Genomic DNA, 13,650 nt, shown 5'->3' with positions numbered 1-13,650 from the left:
ACCAAAGATTGTTCTTCTTAAGGTATTTCTTAGTAAGGTATTTCAAATAACTTTTAGAGAACTGTTTCTCAGAAACAATTGTGATTTTATTCTTGAAGCATTCAATGTAAACAACATTCCCGAGATTTCCAGTTTTGCCATTAACTTTAAACTTCTCCCGTAGAAACTGTTCCTATTTTAAAACCAAAAAAAATGCAAAATTGGGGAATAGAACCCTAGATACTCACTAGGGAAGGTACCAAAATTTCCAGAATCAAAAATTCCATCTTCTACTGGATGAGTAAGGTCCAAATTAAACTTCCAGGTTGACCTCTTGGGCTTCTTGCCTTGCAAGTCAGCCGCGTGAACAGAGAGATTTTCTTAAGGTTTAAGTATACAATTCAGGGGTTCTTTTAGTATATTCACTAAGCTGTGTAACCATCACTATTGTCAAATTCTGCAACACTTTCTTCACTCCCAAAAGAAACTAACTCTGTACCCATTAGTAGTCATTCTCCATTCACCCTTTCTTCCAGCCCATCACAACTGCTAATCTACTCTGTCTCCATGGATTTGTCTATTTGGCATATTGCCCTCTTCCTCCAAAATGTAATCGGAAATGACGATTCTTTTGTTTGGCTTTCTTCACTTAGCATCATGTTTTAAGATTTATCCATCTTGCACCATTAGGCTTCTTTTTTACGGCCAAATACTCTTCCATTCTATGGATATACCACATTTTTAATCCACTCATCATTTGATAGACATTTGGACTATCTCCACTTTTTAGCTATTTCATGTGCAAGCTTTTTTGTGAATATATGTTTTCAATTCTCTTGAGTATGAACATAAGGTGGAATTCCTAAGTCATATAGTAACTCTATGTTTAACATTTTGGGATTCTGCTAAACTGTTTTCCAAAGTAGCTGCACCATTTTATGTTCCCATCAGCAATTTTTCCACATTCTTGCTTACACATTATTTTCCTGTTTTTTTACTATAGCCATACTAATGGGTTTGAAGCGGTATTTCATTATGGTTTCAATTTGCAGGTCCCTAATGATTAATGATGTTGGGCATCTTTTCAGATGAGCTCACTGGTCATTTGTAGATCTTCATTGGAGAAATATCTACTCAGATATTTTGCCCTAAGTTGGGCTATTTGTCTTTTTATTGTTGAGTTGTTTATATATTCTGGATGCAAGTCCCTTTTCAGATAGATGATTTGCAAATAATTTCTCCGGTTCTGTAGGTTATCCTTTTTTTTTTTTTTCTGAAATGGGAATCTCGCTGTTGCCCAGGCTGGAGTGCGGTGGCCCAATCTTGGCTGACTGCAACCTCTGCCTTCTGGGTTCAAGTGATTCTCCTGCCTCAGGCTCCCAAGTAGCTGGGATTACAAGTGTGTCCCACCACGTCCAGCTAATTTTTGTATTTTTAGTAGAGATGGGGTTTTGCCATGTTGGCCAGGCTGGTCTTGAACTCCTGACTTCAGGTGATCCACCAGCCTTGGCCTCTCAAAGTGCTAAGATTACAGGGGTGAGCCTCCGTGCCTGGCCAGTCTTTTCAGTTCTTTGATAGTAACTTTAAAGCACAAAAGTTTTCAATTTTGATGAAGTCCAATTTATTTATTTTTTCTTGCTTGTGCTTTTGGTGTCACATCTAAATAACCATTGCTAAATCCAAGCTCATGAAGACTTACCTGTGTTTTCTTATAAGAATTTTAGCTCTAACACTTATATTTTTGATCCATTTTAATTTTTGTATATGATTTGAGATATGAACCCAATTTTATTCTTTTCCGAGTGTCTATCCAGTTGTTCCAGCACCACTTGTTGAAAAGACTATTCATTTCCTATTGCATAGTCTTGGCAACCTTGTTGAAAATTAACTGACTATAAATGTTAGGGTTTATTTCTGAACTTTCAATTTTGTTCCATTGATCTACACATTTATCCTTATGCTAGTATCACACTTCTTGATTACTATAGCTGTGTAGTAAGCTTTTAAATCAGGATATGTGAGTCCTATAACTCTGTTCTTTTTCACAATTCATTTGGCTATTCTGGGTTCCTTAAATTTCCATGTGAATTTTAGGAACAGTGTGTCAATTTCTGAAAAAGCTCAGCGAGATTTTTATAAGAACTGCAAGGAATCTGTAGATCAATTTAGGGAGCACTGCCATATTAAGTGTTCTGATCCATAAACATGGAATATTTTCCACTTATTCATGTCTTATTTTATTTTATTTTATTTTTTCAGCTGTTGTTTATTGACATACAGGTAGGCTCTATAGCAACAGGCCTGGAGGCGCTGCAGTAGTGGGGGAAAATGGAAGGTGGAGTGTTTGCCGCAGGACAGCTGAGTGGAGGGCGGGGACAGGTGGGGACAGGTGTGAAGTGCGGGGACACGTGAACTGCGGAGGCCCAGGGGGTTGGGGAAGCAAGTAAGGGCCAGGGCCAGAGTTGGCTTAAATGGAACAACTGCTCTGTGCGCTAAGGCCCCTAACTCTCGCTGGCTGTTTCCCGACCCCAGACCAGGGTTGGGAGTCCTCTGGGCATCCATTTTCTAAAGTAACTGAACAGAGTACACACAGGAAAGGAAGCTGTCACCCTCTTGCCATCTGGCTCCTGGGGCTGCCAGTCCGGCATTCCTCCTCCTTCCCTTGACTGGGTGGGGCCGCATGATGGGTAGCCAGGCTCTGAGCTGTCCCACCAGAGCAGGCTGTAAACACAGCCATGTTTCAGCGAGGCGTCTATCTTCTTCTCTGGTGTCCCAGCCCACCAGTGCCACGTTACAGCCCAGAGTGAGCTCTACAAGCGTTGCTGGCCTAATGGATGGGTTGGGGGAAGGGGGTGGGACAGGGGCTGGAGGAGGGGCTCTGGGGTCTATCACGGCACAGGAACAACACGCATGGTGTTGGTGAAGCCGGAGCCAGGGCGCCACCCGGTCAGCACAATGACCACATCTCCCTTCTTGAAGAAGCCTCGGGCCTTGCCGACATTCATGGCCAAGTTCACCCGGAGGTCTACGTCCTCAGCCCAGGCCTCCTGGACAGGGTCCTTACACAGCACAGGGAAGATGCCACGGTACAGGTGAGCCTGACGAGCTGTCTGGGGATTCCATGTCACAGCAATGATGGGGGCACGTGGGCGGTATCTGGCCACCTGGTGAGCAGACCTGCCAGACTTGGTGAGGACGATTATGGCCCCACTGCAGCACTTGAAGGAGGCCTCCACGGCACCCACGGCGGTGGCTTCTGTGGGGTCGCTGGTAATGGGCGCCAGGCGGCGGAGTTCCTCAAATAATTGCAAGTGGTAGATGGCAGCCTCTGCCTCACGGGCAATCAGGTGCTGCATGCGCACGGCCTCCAGAGGATAGTCCCCTTTGGCTGTCTCTCCAGACAGCATGATACAGTCAGCTCCATCCAGGACTGCATTGGCCACATCACTGCCCTCAGCCCGGGTGGGGCGGGGCTTCTTGATCAAGCTCTCCAGCATCTGAGTGGCACAGATGACAGGCTTCCCAGCTCGGTTGCACCGCCCAATCATCATCTTCTGAGCAAGGAAGACCTTCTCTGCAGGAATTTCAATGCCTAGATCACCACGAGCCACCATGATCCCATCACTGGCCTCCAGGATTTCATCAAACCTCCGAACCCCCTCATGATTCTCGATTTTGCTGATTATCTTGATGTTCTTTCCCTTCTCTCCCAGGACCTTCCTCACTTCATGGACATCAGCTGCCTTGCGGATGAATGACGCAAACACCATATCGACATCCTGCTCGACCCCAAACTTCAGGTCCTGGATGTCCTTCTCTGACACAGCAGGCAAGTCCACAGCAGCCCCAGGAAGGTTCACACCCTTCTTGCTGCCCAAGGAGCCACCATTTTCCACCTCCGTCACCAGGAAGTCAGCACCTTTCTGCTTCACCTGGAGAGAAATAAGCCCATCATCCACGTAGATCTTGCTGCCCACTTCCACCACCTTGCAGATGTTCTTGTAGTCCAGCCACAGGATGTTCTCGTCACACTTTTCCATGTAGGCGTTATCCAGTGTGATTTTGAGAGTGGCTCCCTTCTTCAGCTCTACCTCTGCGGTGCCGCTGCCCTTGATGAGGCCAGTTCGGATCTCAGGTCCTTTAGTGTCCAGAGCCACAGCAACGGGCCGGTAGAGGATGGGGTCAGAAGCAAAGTTTTCCGTGGCTGCGCGCACATTCTTGATGGTCTCCGCATGGTACTCATGAGTTCCATGAGAGAAGTTCAGACGAGCCACATTCATTCCAGACTTAATCATCTCCTTCAACGTCTCCACCGATCGGGAAGCTGGGCCAATGGTACAGATGATGCCAGTGTTCCGGGCTGTGATGGGTGGTGAGTCAATGTCCAGGCGGCACATGTGCTCCAGGAATGTGTCAGCCATGGCTGCATGAAGCTGCTGGGTCTGAATGAAGGCAGTCCCGGCTTCACTATGGGGCTTCGACATGGCTGCTGAGGTCCTCGGGTGCTGACCGACTCGGGTTACGCTGCAAACGTAAGAAGATCTATCGCCCTGGGATGCGCAGCTGCTGTGCAGGGAGCCGAGCCTCAGCCTCCTTATTTTTTATTTTCTTAGAGACAGGGTCTCACTTTGTTGCCCAGACTGGATTAATAAAAAATAAAAATAAATTATTTTTTATTTTCTCAGAGACAGGGTCTCACTCTTCATGCCCAGTGGCGTGAAGCAGCTCACTGCAGCCTTGAACTCCTGGGCTAAAGCAATCCTTTCACCTCAGCCTCCCAAGTAGCTAGGATTACAAGCATGTGCCACCATGGCTGGATAATTTTTAAATTTTTTGTACAGATGGAGTCTTGCTCTGTTGCCAGATTGGTCTCGAACTCCTGGCCTCAAGTGATCCTCCCACTTTATAACCTCCCAAAGTGCTAAGTGCTGAGATTACAAATGTGTGCCACTGCACCCAGCCCTAATTTCTTTTCTTTTTTGAGGGGGGACAGGGTGGAGTGCAGTGGTGCTATCTCGGCTCACTGCAACCTCCACTTCCCAAGTTCAAGAGATTCTGCAGCCTTAGCCTCTCGAGTAGCTAGGACTACAGGCATGCGCCACCATGCTTGGCTAATTTCTTCTTGTATTTTTTATAGAGATGGAGTTTTGCCATGTTGCCCAGACTAGTCTCAAACTCCTGAGCTCAAAGTGATCTACCCGCCTTGGCCTCCTGCATGAGCCACAGCATCCAGCCTCCTAATTTCTTTAAATGATATTTTGTAGTTTTCATTGTATAAGTCTTGAACTACTTGTATTAGTCTTGAACTATTTGTATTAAATTTATTGCTAAGACTTATATTCTTTTTGATGTTATAAAAAGGATTATTTTCTTACTTTCATTTTTAGATTATTCATTGCTGGTAGAAAGAAATACAATAGATTTTTATATATTCGTTTTGTGTTCTGCAACCTTATTATACTAATTTGTTATTTCTAATAGTTTATTCATTGATTCCTTTGGATTTTTTGTATACAGAGAAGGGTTGCTTGTTCTGGACAATTTTACTCTCTCTATATTTTAGGACTATGCTACTGGGTACATATATCTTTAGTACTGTCATATTTTCTTGATGAATTGAACCTTTCATAATTATAAACATTTTTTTTTTGTGTGTGTGAGATAGAGTCTTGCTCTGTTGCCAGGCTGGAGTGCAGTGGCGCAATCTCGGCTCACTGCAACCTCCGCTTCCTGGGTTCAAGCAATTCTTCCGCCTCAGCCTCCCAAGTAGCTGGGACAACAGGTGTGTGCCATCACACCCGGCTAATTTTTTTGTATTTTTTTAGTAGAGATAGGGTTTCACCATGTTGGCCAGGATGGTCTCGATCTCTTGACCTCGTGATCCGCCTGCCTCGGCCTCCCTAAGTGTTGGGATTACAGGCGTGAGCCACCGGGCCTGGCTATAAATATCTCTTTATTCTTAGCAATGCTTCTTGACTTGAATCTATTTGTCTGCAGGTCTTATTAGTATAAGCACTGCATATCTTTTTCTGTTTTTTTGTATTCTTTTATTTAAGAGCATTTCTTGTAAACAGCATGTAGTTGATCTTTTAAAATCCAAGACTGACCGGGTGCAGTGACTTATGCCTATAATCCCAATAGTTTGGGAGGCCAAGACAGGAGGATTGCTTGAGCCCAGGAGTTCACAACCAGTCTGGGCAACATAGTGAGACGTCATCTCTACAAAAAAATCAAAAAATTCACCAGGCATGGTGGCACACGCCTATAGTCCCTGTAACTTGGGAGGCTGAGCCGGAGTAACATTTATCAAATATTTTATATATATAAAAATATAAAATATTTTGTTTATATATTTTAATGTCTTATACGTATATAATGTATAAAGCTTAAATATATATTATTTGGTTTAATCTACCATCCTATTTGCTATTTGTCTTGCTTTTTCTATGTCCCCTTTTCTCTCCTTTTTTTTCTTTTTTTAAGACAGAGTCTCGCTCTGTCACTCAGGTTAGAGTGCAATGGCACAATCACGGCTCACTGTAGCATCAATCTCCTGGGCTCAAGTGATCCTCTAACCTCAGCCTCCTGAGTAGCTGGGCCCACAGACATGTGCTACCACATTGACTAATTTTTATTCTATTTTTTGTAGAAATAGGGTTTCACCATGTTGCCCAGGCTGGTCTCAAATTCCTGGGCTCCAGCAATCTACCCGCCTTAGCCTCCCAAAGTGCTGGGATGTGATTACAGGCATGAGCCATTGTGCCTGATATTCTCTCCTTTATCTTTTTTTTTTTTTTTTTTTTGAGACAGAGTCTCACTCTGTTGCCTAGGCTGGAGTGCAGAGGTACTATCTCAGCTCACTGCAACCTCTGCATCCGGAATTCAAGTGATTCTCGTGCCTCAGCCTACCAAGTAGCTGGAACTACAGGCCTGCACCACTCTGTCCGGCTAATTTTTGTATTTTTATTAGAGCCTGGGTTCCATCATGCTGGCCAGGCTGGTCTCGAAATCCTGGCCACAGGTGATCCTCCCACCCTGCCTCCCAAAGTGCTGGGATTACGGGTGTGAGCCACCACATCCAGCCTCTCCTTTTTAATCTTTTTTTAGACTCATATTCCAATTCTATATTCCATTTCTCTCCCCTCTTAACTATTCATTATACATTATTTTATTATGTGTTTAACTCATTGTCCCAGAAATTATAGCACACATCATGCACTTAATATAATTTACTACTTTACCACTGCCTAGAAAAGCAAAAACCATAGGATACATTAATTCTATTTCCTTTCTTCTAAAATTATATGCCATAGTTGTAATTTATTTTTATTGCATATGACATAAATACCTTTAATCTCAGACATTAATTTGCAACCCCATTAGACATTAGATTATAATCATTTAGATTTACCTACATACTTAACTTTTGTATTGTTCTTCATTTTTTTCAGCATCTCTACTTTTTTTAGAGACAGGGTCTTGCTCTGTTGCCCAGGTTGGAATGCAGTGGCACAATCACAGCTTACTGTAACGTTAAACTCCTGGGCTCAAGTAGTCCTCCCACCTCAGTGTCCTGAATAGCTAGGACTACAGCTGTACATCACTACATCCAGCTAATTTTTAAATTTTTAGTAGAGACACTGTCTCATTGTGTTGCCCAGCTGGTCTCAAACTCATGGCCTTCTCCTAACTTGGCCTCCCAAAGCACTGGGATTACCAGCATGAGCCACTGTGTCTAGTCTCCAATTTCCTATATAACATTTCTTCTACCCAAACAATGTATCTTTAGTATTTCATTTACTGTGTCTACCAGTGACAAACTCTCAGATTTTTTTTGTCTAAGAATATCTTTATTTTATTTCAAAGAGTATTTTTGGTAGATATAAAAATCTAGCCTGGCAGTTTCATTCAGCATTATGAAGACATTGTTTAATGGTTTTCTGGTTTTAATTATTTCTATTGAAAAGTTAGGTTTTACTTTTATTGCTATTCCATTGATGGTATATGTATTTTCTCCCCAGCTGCTCACCAATGCCCTTTCTCTTTGGTTTTCAGCAGGTATGCTATGGTATGCCTAATATGTTGTGTTAGTCTGTTTGGGCTGTTATGACAAATGCCATAGAATAAGTAGCTTATAAACAAAAGAATTTTATTTCTTAAAAGTCTGGAGACTAGGAAGTTGAAGACCAAGGCACCAGCAGATTCAGTGTCTGGTGAGGGCCTCACTTCTCACAGATGGTGCCTTCCTGCTATATCCTCAGATGGTAAAAGGGGACTACCTAGGTCCCTGGGGTCCCCTTCATAAAGGCACTAATACCACTCATGAGGGCTCTGCCCTCACAACTTCCCAAAGGCCCCACCTCCTGATAACATCACTTTGGGGGTTAGGATTTTAACATAGAAATTTTGTGGGGACACAAATATTCAGGCCATAGGATATGTTTTCCATGTACTTATTCTGCTTAGACTTTACAGGGCTTCTTGAATCTGTGGCTTAATGTCTTTCATCAATTTTCAAGAATTCCCAGCCTGAAATTCAAATATTGTTTCTTTCCAATTCCTTTTCTCCTCTCCTTCTGCAATTCCAATCAAACACACATGAGATAACTGAATCACTGAGTCTTGTGTGTGTCTTGTGACATCTTTTATATCCTTTGTCTCCCCATGCATCTGTCTGGATATTTTCTTCGGGCCTATCAGTTCACTTATTGTATCTTCAGTTCTGTGTAATTTACTGTTAAATCTATAGAACATTTATTTCTCAATTTCACACATTGTATTTCTCAGTTCTAGAACTTTCTTTTAGCTTTTATAGTTTCTAGCTCTCTGCTAAAATTCTAAAACTTGACATTTAGTCCCTCTAGCTTATCATAGTTATTTTAAAGTGTATATCTTGAGCCAGATGCAGTGGCACCTGTCTGTCATTTCAGCTACTTGAGAGGCTGAGGCAGGAGCATTGCTTGATCCCAGGAGTGTGAGATCAGCCTAGGCAACATAACAAGACCCTGTCTCAAAAAAATAAAACTAAAGTCCACATCTGATCAATCCAGTATCCCCAGATACACTGTGGGTCTGTTTCTACTGCAGTGCTTTCTCTTTTAGTCATATCTTTTCTTCTTCTGTCAGTTTTTTTTTTTAAATTGAGTGGTAGATACTGCATTTGAAAAAATTTAGACAATACAGGCCAGGTGTGGTGGCTTGTAATCCTAGCACTTTGGGAGGCAGAGGTGGGTGGATCACCTGAGGTCAGGAGTTCCAGACCAGCCTGGCCAACATGGTGAAACCTCATTCCTACTAAAAATACAAAACTTGGCTAGGCCCACACCTGGTGGCGGGTGCCTATAATCCCAGCTACTTGGGAGGCTAAGGCAGGAGACTTGCTTGAATCTGGGAGGTTGCAGTGAGCTGGGATGGCACCACTGCACTCCAGCCTGGGTGACAAGAGGGAGACTCCATCTCAAAAAACTGAAAAAAAAAAAAAAAAGAGAAAAGAAAATATTTAGAATAGAAGATAATTAGAAATGTAGGATGATGATGTTTTCCTCCAGAGGAAATTTACCTTTGCTTCTGGCAGGCAGCTAAGACTGGGCACTAGCAATCCCAGACCACCTTAATCTAATTGGGAATTAAGATGACTACAATGTGGGTTTTAATTCTAATTCTTTGGAGGACTGATCACTATTCGAGATGTACTTCAGGACTCCAAGTGAAATCCTGAGTATTTACCAGGCTACCTCTCCTGGTCAAATCCTGAATTCCACTTTTTGTCTCCCATCCCTGTGAATCTGTTAAAAGTTTTGCTTAGTTTTTCAGCCTCGCTGAACCTATAATAAAATGTCATCTTTAGTTAGCATGATCCAATGGAAACATTTTTAAAAAACAAGAAGCCTAAAAGACAGCTCCTAGGGTAGGCATGGTGGTTCATGCCTGTAATCCCAGAACTGTGGGAGGCCCAGGCAGGCAGATCACTTGAGCCCAGGAGTTTGAGACTAGCTTGAGTAACATTGCAAAACCCTAGCTCTACAAAAATTACAAAAATTAGCCAGGTATAGTGGCATGAGCCTGCAGTCACAGCTACTTGGGAAGCTGAGGGGGTAGGATCTCTTGAGTCCAGGAGATAGAAGCTGCAGTAAACTGTGATCATACCAGTGCACTCCAGGCTGGCCTACAAAGTTAAGACTTTATCTCAAAAAAAAAAAAAAAGACTTAGCTTCTAGTCCTAGATATTATCTTTGTCACTTAAGCACTTATGTATTTATTATTAAGTGATAATCATTCTTATTTATTAAATGATAAAATTTCCACTTTAACTAAATGTTGTTTGAGCCTGAAATCATGTGTAGCCAAATGTCAAACACTATTACAAAGTACCAAGATATTAATTTAATCTACAGTTGTTTAACCAATTTAAGCAACAAGGACAGTCTGATATAATATAGATTAGTGAGGATTTTAAGATTATAGTTCACATATAGAGCTTTTACATTACAAAAAACTAATAAATTAAAACATTTTTAACATTTCTAAAATCTTGTAGAATAATAATCGCCAAATGAAGAAATATTTGTACATACTTTTACATCCCATTTTTGTGAAAAGGGTCTTCAAGTCAGGATCCTTAGCTTGTGATTGCGCTCCACACACAAATACTTTTGAGGTATTATTTGTTAAAACTGACATATGGGCAACTGTGTACCACGAACTTGTATTGACCATTAAGATATCATCATCCACATTTAATAAAGCCTTTACAGAATGGACAGCAAGACTTCGAGATTTGTCCTATAAGATAACAGTATGATTAGAATTTCAAAGGGTATGACTAGGAATATAAGCTGACTTCTATTTGCTTTACATAAAAGAAAGTACTTCATAGTAATATTAGATACCTAATCCATTTTAGTTTTAACATCTTAATATATGTCTAAGTAAAGAGTTAGCAGAGACAACTGATACATTCAAAACAAACAGCTTAACTTTGTTTAGCCTAAATTATGACTGTTACTGTCTAATTTTTGTATAAAGCAATACCAAAATCTCTACAATATAGTCAACAGATGAAGGATGTCCTGTCTTAGCTCCCATTCTTACCCCTTCACAAAAACCCACTCATCTAGTACTTCCATTTTTTTCTTCCCCATTACCTTGTCACCTAAATTGCCACTAGCTCACAGAGGTTAAAATCAAGATGTTTGAGAAGCTTAGGCTTCTGCAGTTGATCTCAGTGCTTGATGTGGTAAGAGATTCTCCCCAAGAATATGAATGTGGAGAAGGGATAAACCTTAGAAAATCAAGGTACATTTGAGGCAATGATTAGACTCTACGGATTTAAATTCATTAAATTTAAATTCATTAAAAATGAATTTAACCTACTTTTTTATACCTTTTATTTTTGTTCTGTTTAAACCACATTGTACCTCATACACAATACTGATAGCCTTTATACACCTCTTACAAATCAAAGCTATAAGACTATATTACAGAAATTATGAAAAACTATTACAATTGCTTTTTCATATACAAGATGGCACTAGAATCTTTTCCGGAAATGGAAGGAAGAAAAGGTCTCATTGTGCCTTCTCTTGAATTCTCCTTTAGGGGAGAAAAGTAGAACCTTACAGCTGCCAGCAATGCAAATCTTCCCATCTATGGAATCAGGGAGAAGAATATGTTCTTTGTAAATTCACATAATACAAAGATGCCAATCAGATGCACTGATTGTAGAGATATTAATTTTACTCAAGGTGACAGGAGGTTTACTCAAACCTCCCTGATAATCTATAAAAACATAAAGAGTGTTAGGTTTTAAGTGGAGAAGTTCTTTGGTTGGGTTGGATTGTTGAGAATCACAATGAAAGTAAATATTAGTTTACCTGAAAAATAAGTTTGTAATCTTTGAAAAGATCTATATTTATAAGATCGTTTTTAAGATGAGATGGAAAAATTAAGACATCATAGCAATGTTGGTCCACCGCAAAGACTTTATCATCAATATGCAATACAGATTTGACTTTATGATAGCCTCTTCTCTTCAAATTATTATAAACTTCTTCAGGGCTGTAAATATACAACATTAGCTTGTAATTACAAATATAATGCATTAAAAATGTACTTAACACTAACACCTTTTTCCTGCAACAAAGAAAAACATCACTTCATACATTACATCTAATGGAACTAACAATTTTAACCAAAAACAAACTAAAAGATAATTATTGATGGAAAAGTTAACATATGTATGTAATTACCTTTGATAATTTGGTCATAAGCTCTGAAACATAACTATGATTCCCTAATCACTCCCCTAGATGTGACACCCCCACCTCTTAAAAAAGGCAATGCTGCTCATCATATTATTTTAAAAGTATGGAGACTTGAAATATAAAGAATTTGATTTAAACACTTACCTGATTTTACAAGTATTTATCCAAGCATAAAGTGGTAAAGCGGAGGCCCTTAGTTCCTGTTTCCTAACTGTTTCTGGCAGGATGTGATAAATTGAAAGGGCATCATGTTTGATTCGACATCTTGCCAATGCTGCAGCCAATTTTATCTTAAAACTAGAGACAGAAAATCCATCCTTACTCTACTGCGTTTGAGATAAGACTATCAATTTTTCACTGAAAACTCTAACAATTACATTTAGAATTTTAACAAATAATTCCATTTCAAATTTTTGAAGTCTAAAATAAAAATTTGTCTTATCTGAAAATAGAAATATAATAATCCTGATTCCTTTCTGTTTTTTGCTGCCCTGTATAGATGTGCAGCAACTTCTTAACTATTATATTGATTGCCGGTTGAAAGATAAACCTTTTTTGTTTTTTTGAAATAGAGTCTCCATCTGTCGCCCAGGCTGGAGAGCAGCGGCATGATGTTGGCTTACTGCAACCTCCACCCTCTGGGTTCAAGCGATTCTCCTACCTCAGCCTCCTGAGTAGCTGGGACTACACTACGCCCTGCTAATTTTTGTATTTTTAGTACAGATAGGGTTTCGCCACATTGGCCAGGCTGGGCTCAAAATCTTGACCTCGAGTGATCCGCCCAACTTGGCCTCCCAAAGTGCTGGGATTACAGGCATGAGCCACCGCACCCAGCTGAAAGACAAACTTTATTTAGTGAGAAGGGGTTAGGATTTAGAGTCAGACAAACTTGAGGTTAAATTCAGGTTTTATCACTTACTAGCTGTGTAACCTCAGGAATGTTACTTAATCTCCTTTTTCAGCCTAATTTTCTCATCTGTTAAAGGTGGTCAACTTACCTTGTTATTAATGGAGTGATTATCAATGTGTACAAAATTATTAGCACAGTGCCTGGCACATAGCAGGCACTCATTATAGCCTAGTTATTAGTATCACAGATGGCAACAATATAGTCTTGATATGATTAAAAAACTTTCATGAGTCTGTATTAAGTCCTTCCCAATTCTGAATGTCCTATGCTTTAAAGTTCCAAATCACAAAAAAGAAAAACAAGAACTAGTAAGCATTGCCACGAAGGCTGAATAATTTTTCTTTAACTCATAGCCCAAATTTTTAACAAATGAAAACACAGGACTTATTTCTGACCCATATTCATAGCATTTTAATATGGGAATCTAACTGAAATTAACCTCAAGTATAACCTTGAGTAAGAAGTAAGAAGAGATGTCACAAAACAGTCAAGTACGAT

At 40.5% G+C, this 13,650-nt stretch overlaps 2 protein-coding genes across 8 annotated transcripts in view; both read right to left on the bottom strand.

Moving 5' to 3' along the window:
• NSUN7 (NOP2/Sun RNA methyltransferase family member 7) overlaps positions 1–13,650 on the bottom strand; it is a 60,795-nt gene that overhangs the window by 30,685 nt on the left and 16,460 nt on the right. For 6 of the 7 annotated variants that reach the window (XM_012474920.2, XM_012474917.2, XM_012474918.2 and 3 more), the window contains exons 4-6: positions 12,387–12,539; positions 11,853–12,036; positions 10,554–10,761 (exon numbers count right to left, since the gene is read on the bottom strand). In XM_012474920.2, coding sequence (XP_012330343.2) covers positions 10,554–10,761; positions 11,853–12,036; positions 12,387–12,539 — 545 coding nt within the window. The remainder of the gene's footprint in view (positions 1–10,553; positions 10,762–11,852; positions 12,037–12,386; positions 12,540–13,650) is intronic. The other variant, XM_012474919.2, reaches the window with a different exon arrangement.
• Positions 2,285–4,566, bottom strand: LOC135270657 (pyruvate kinase PKM-like). Its single transcript, XM_064366619.1, has one exon. It carries the CDS (start codon positions 4,461–4,463, stop codon positions 2,868–2,870), a length of 1,596 nt encoding a protein of 531 aa, XP_064222689.1. The 5' UTR covers positions 4,464–4,566; the 3' UTR covers positions 2,285–2,867.

This window comes from Aotus nancymaae, unplaced genomic scaffold, assembly GCF_030222135.1.
Source record: "Aotus nancymaae isolate 86718 unplaced genomic scaffold, 86718_ANA_hifiasm-v0.15.2.pri h1tg000006l, whole genome shotgun sequence".
NCBI lineage: Eukaryota > Metazoa > Chordata > Mammalia > Primates > Aotidae > Aotus > Aotus nancymaae.
The sequence above is the reverse complement of the archived record's forward strand: the minus strand, read 5'-3'. Positions and strand labels throughout refer to the sequence as shown.

Excerpts from the sequence above, each read along its gene's own strand:
- LOC135270657 (XM_064366619.1), bottom strand. The coding sequence starts at position 4,463 with ATGTCGAAGCCCCATAGTGAAGCCGGGACTGCCTTCATTCAGACCCAG.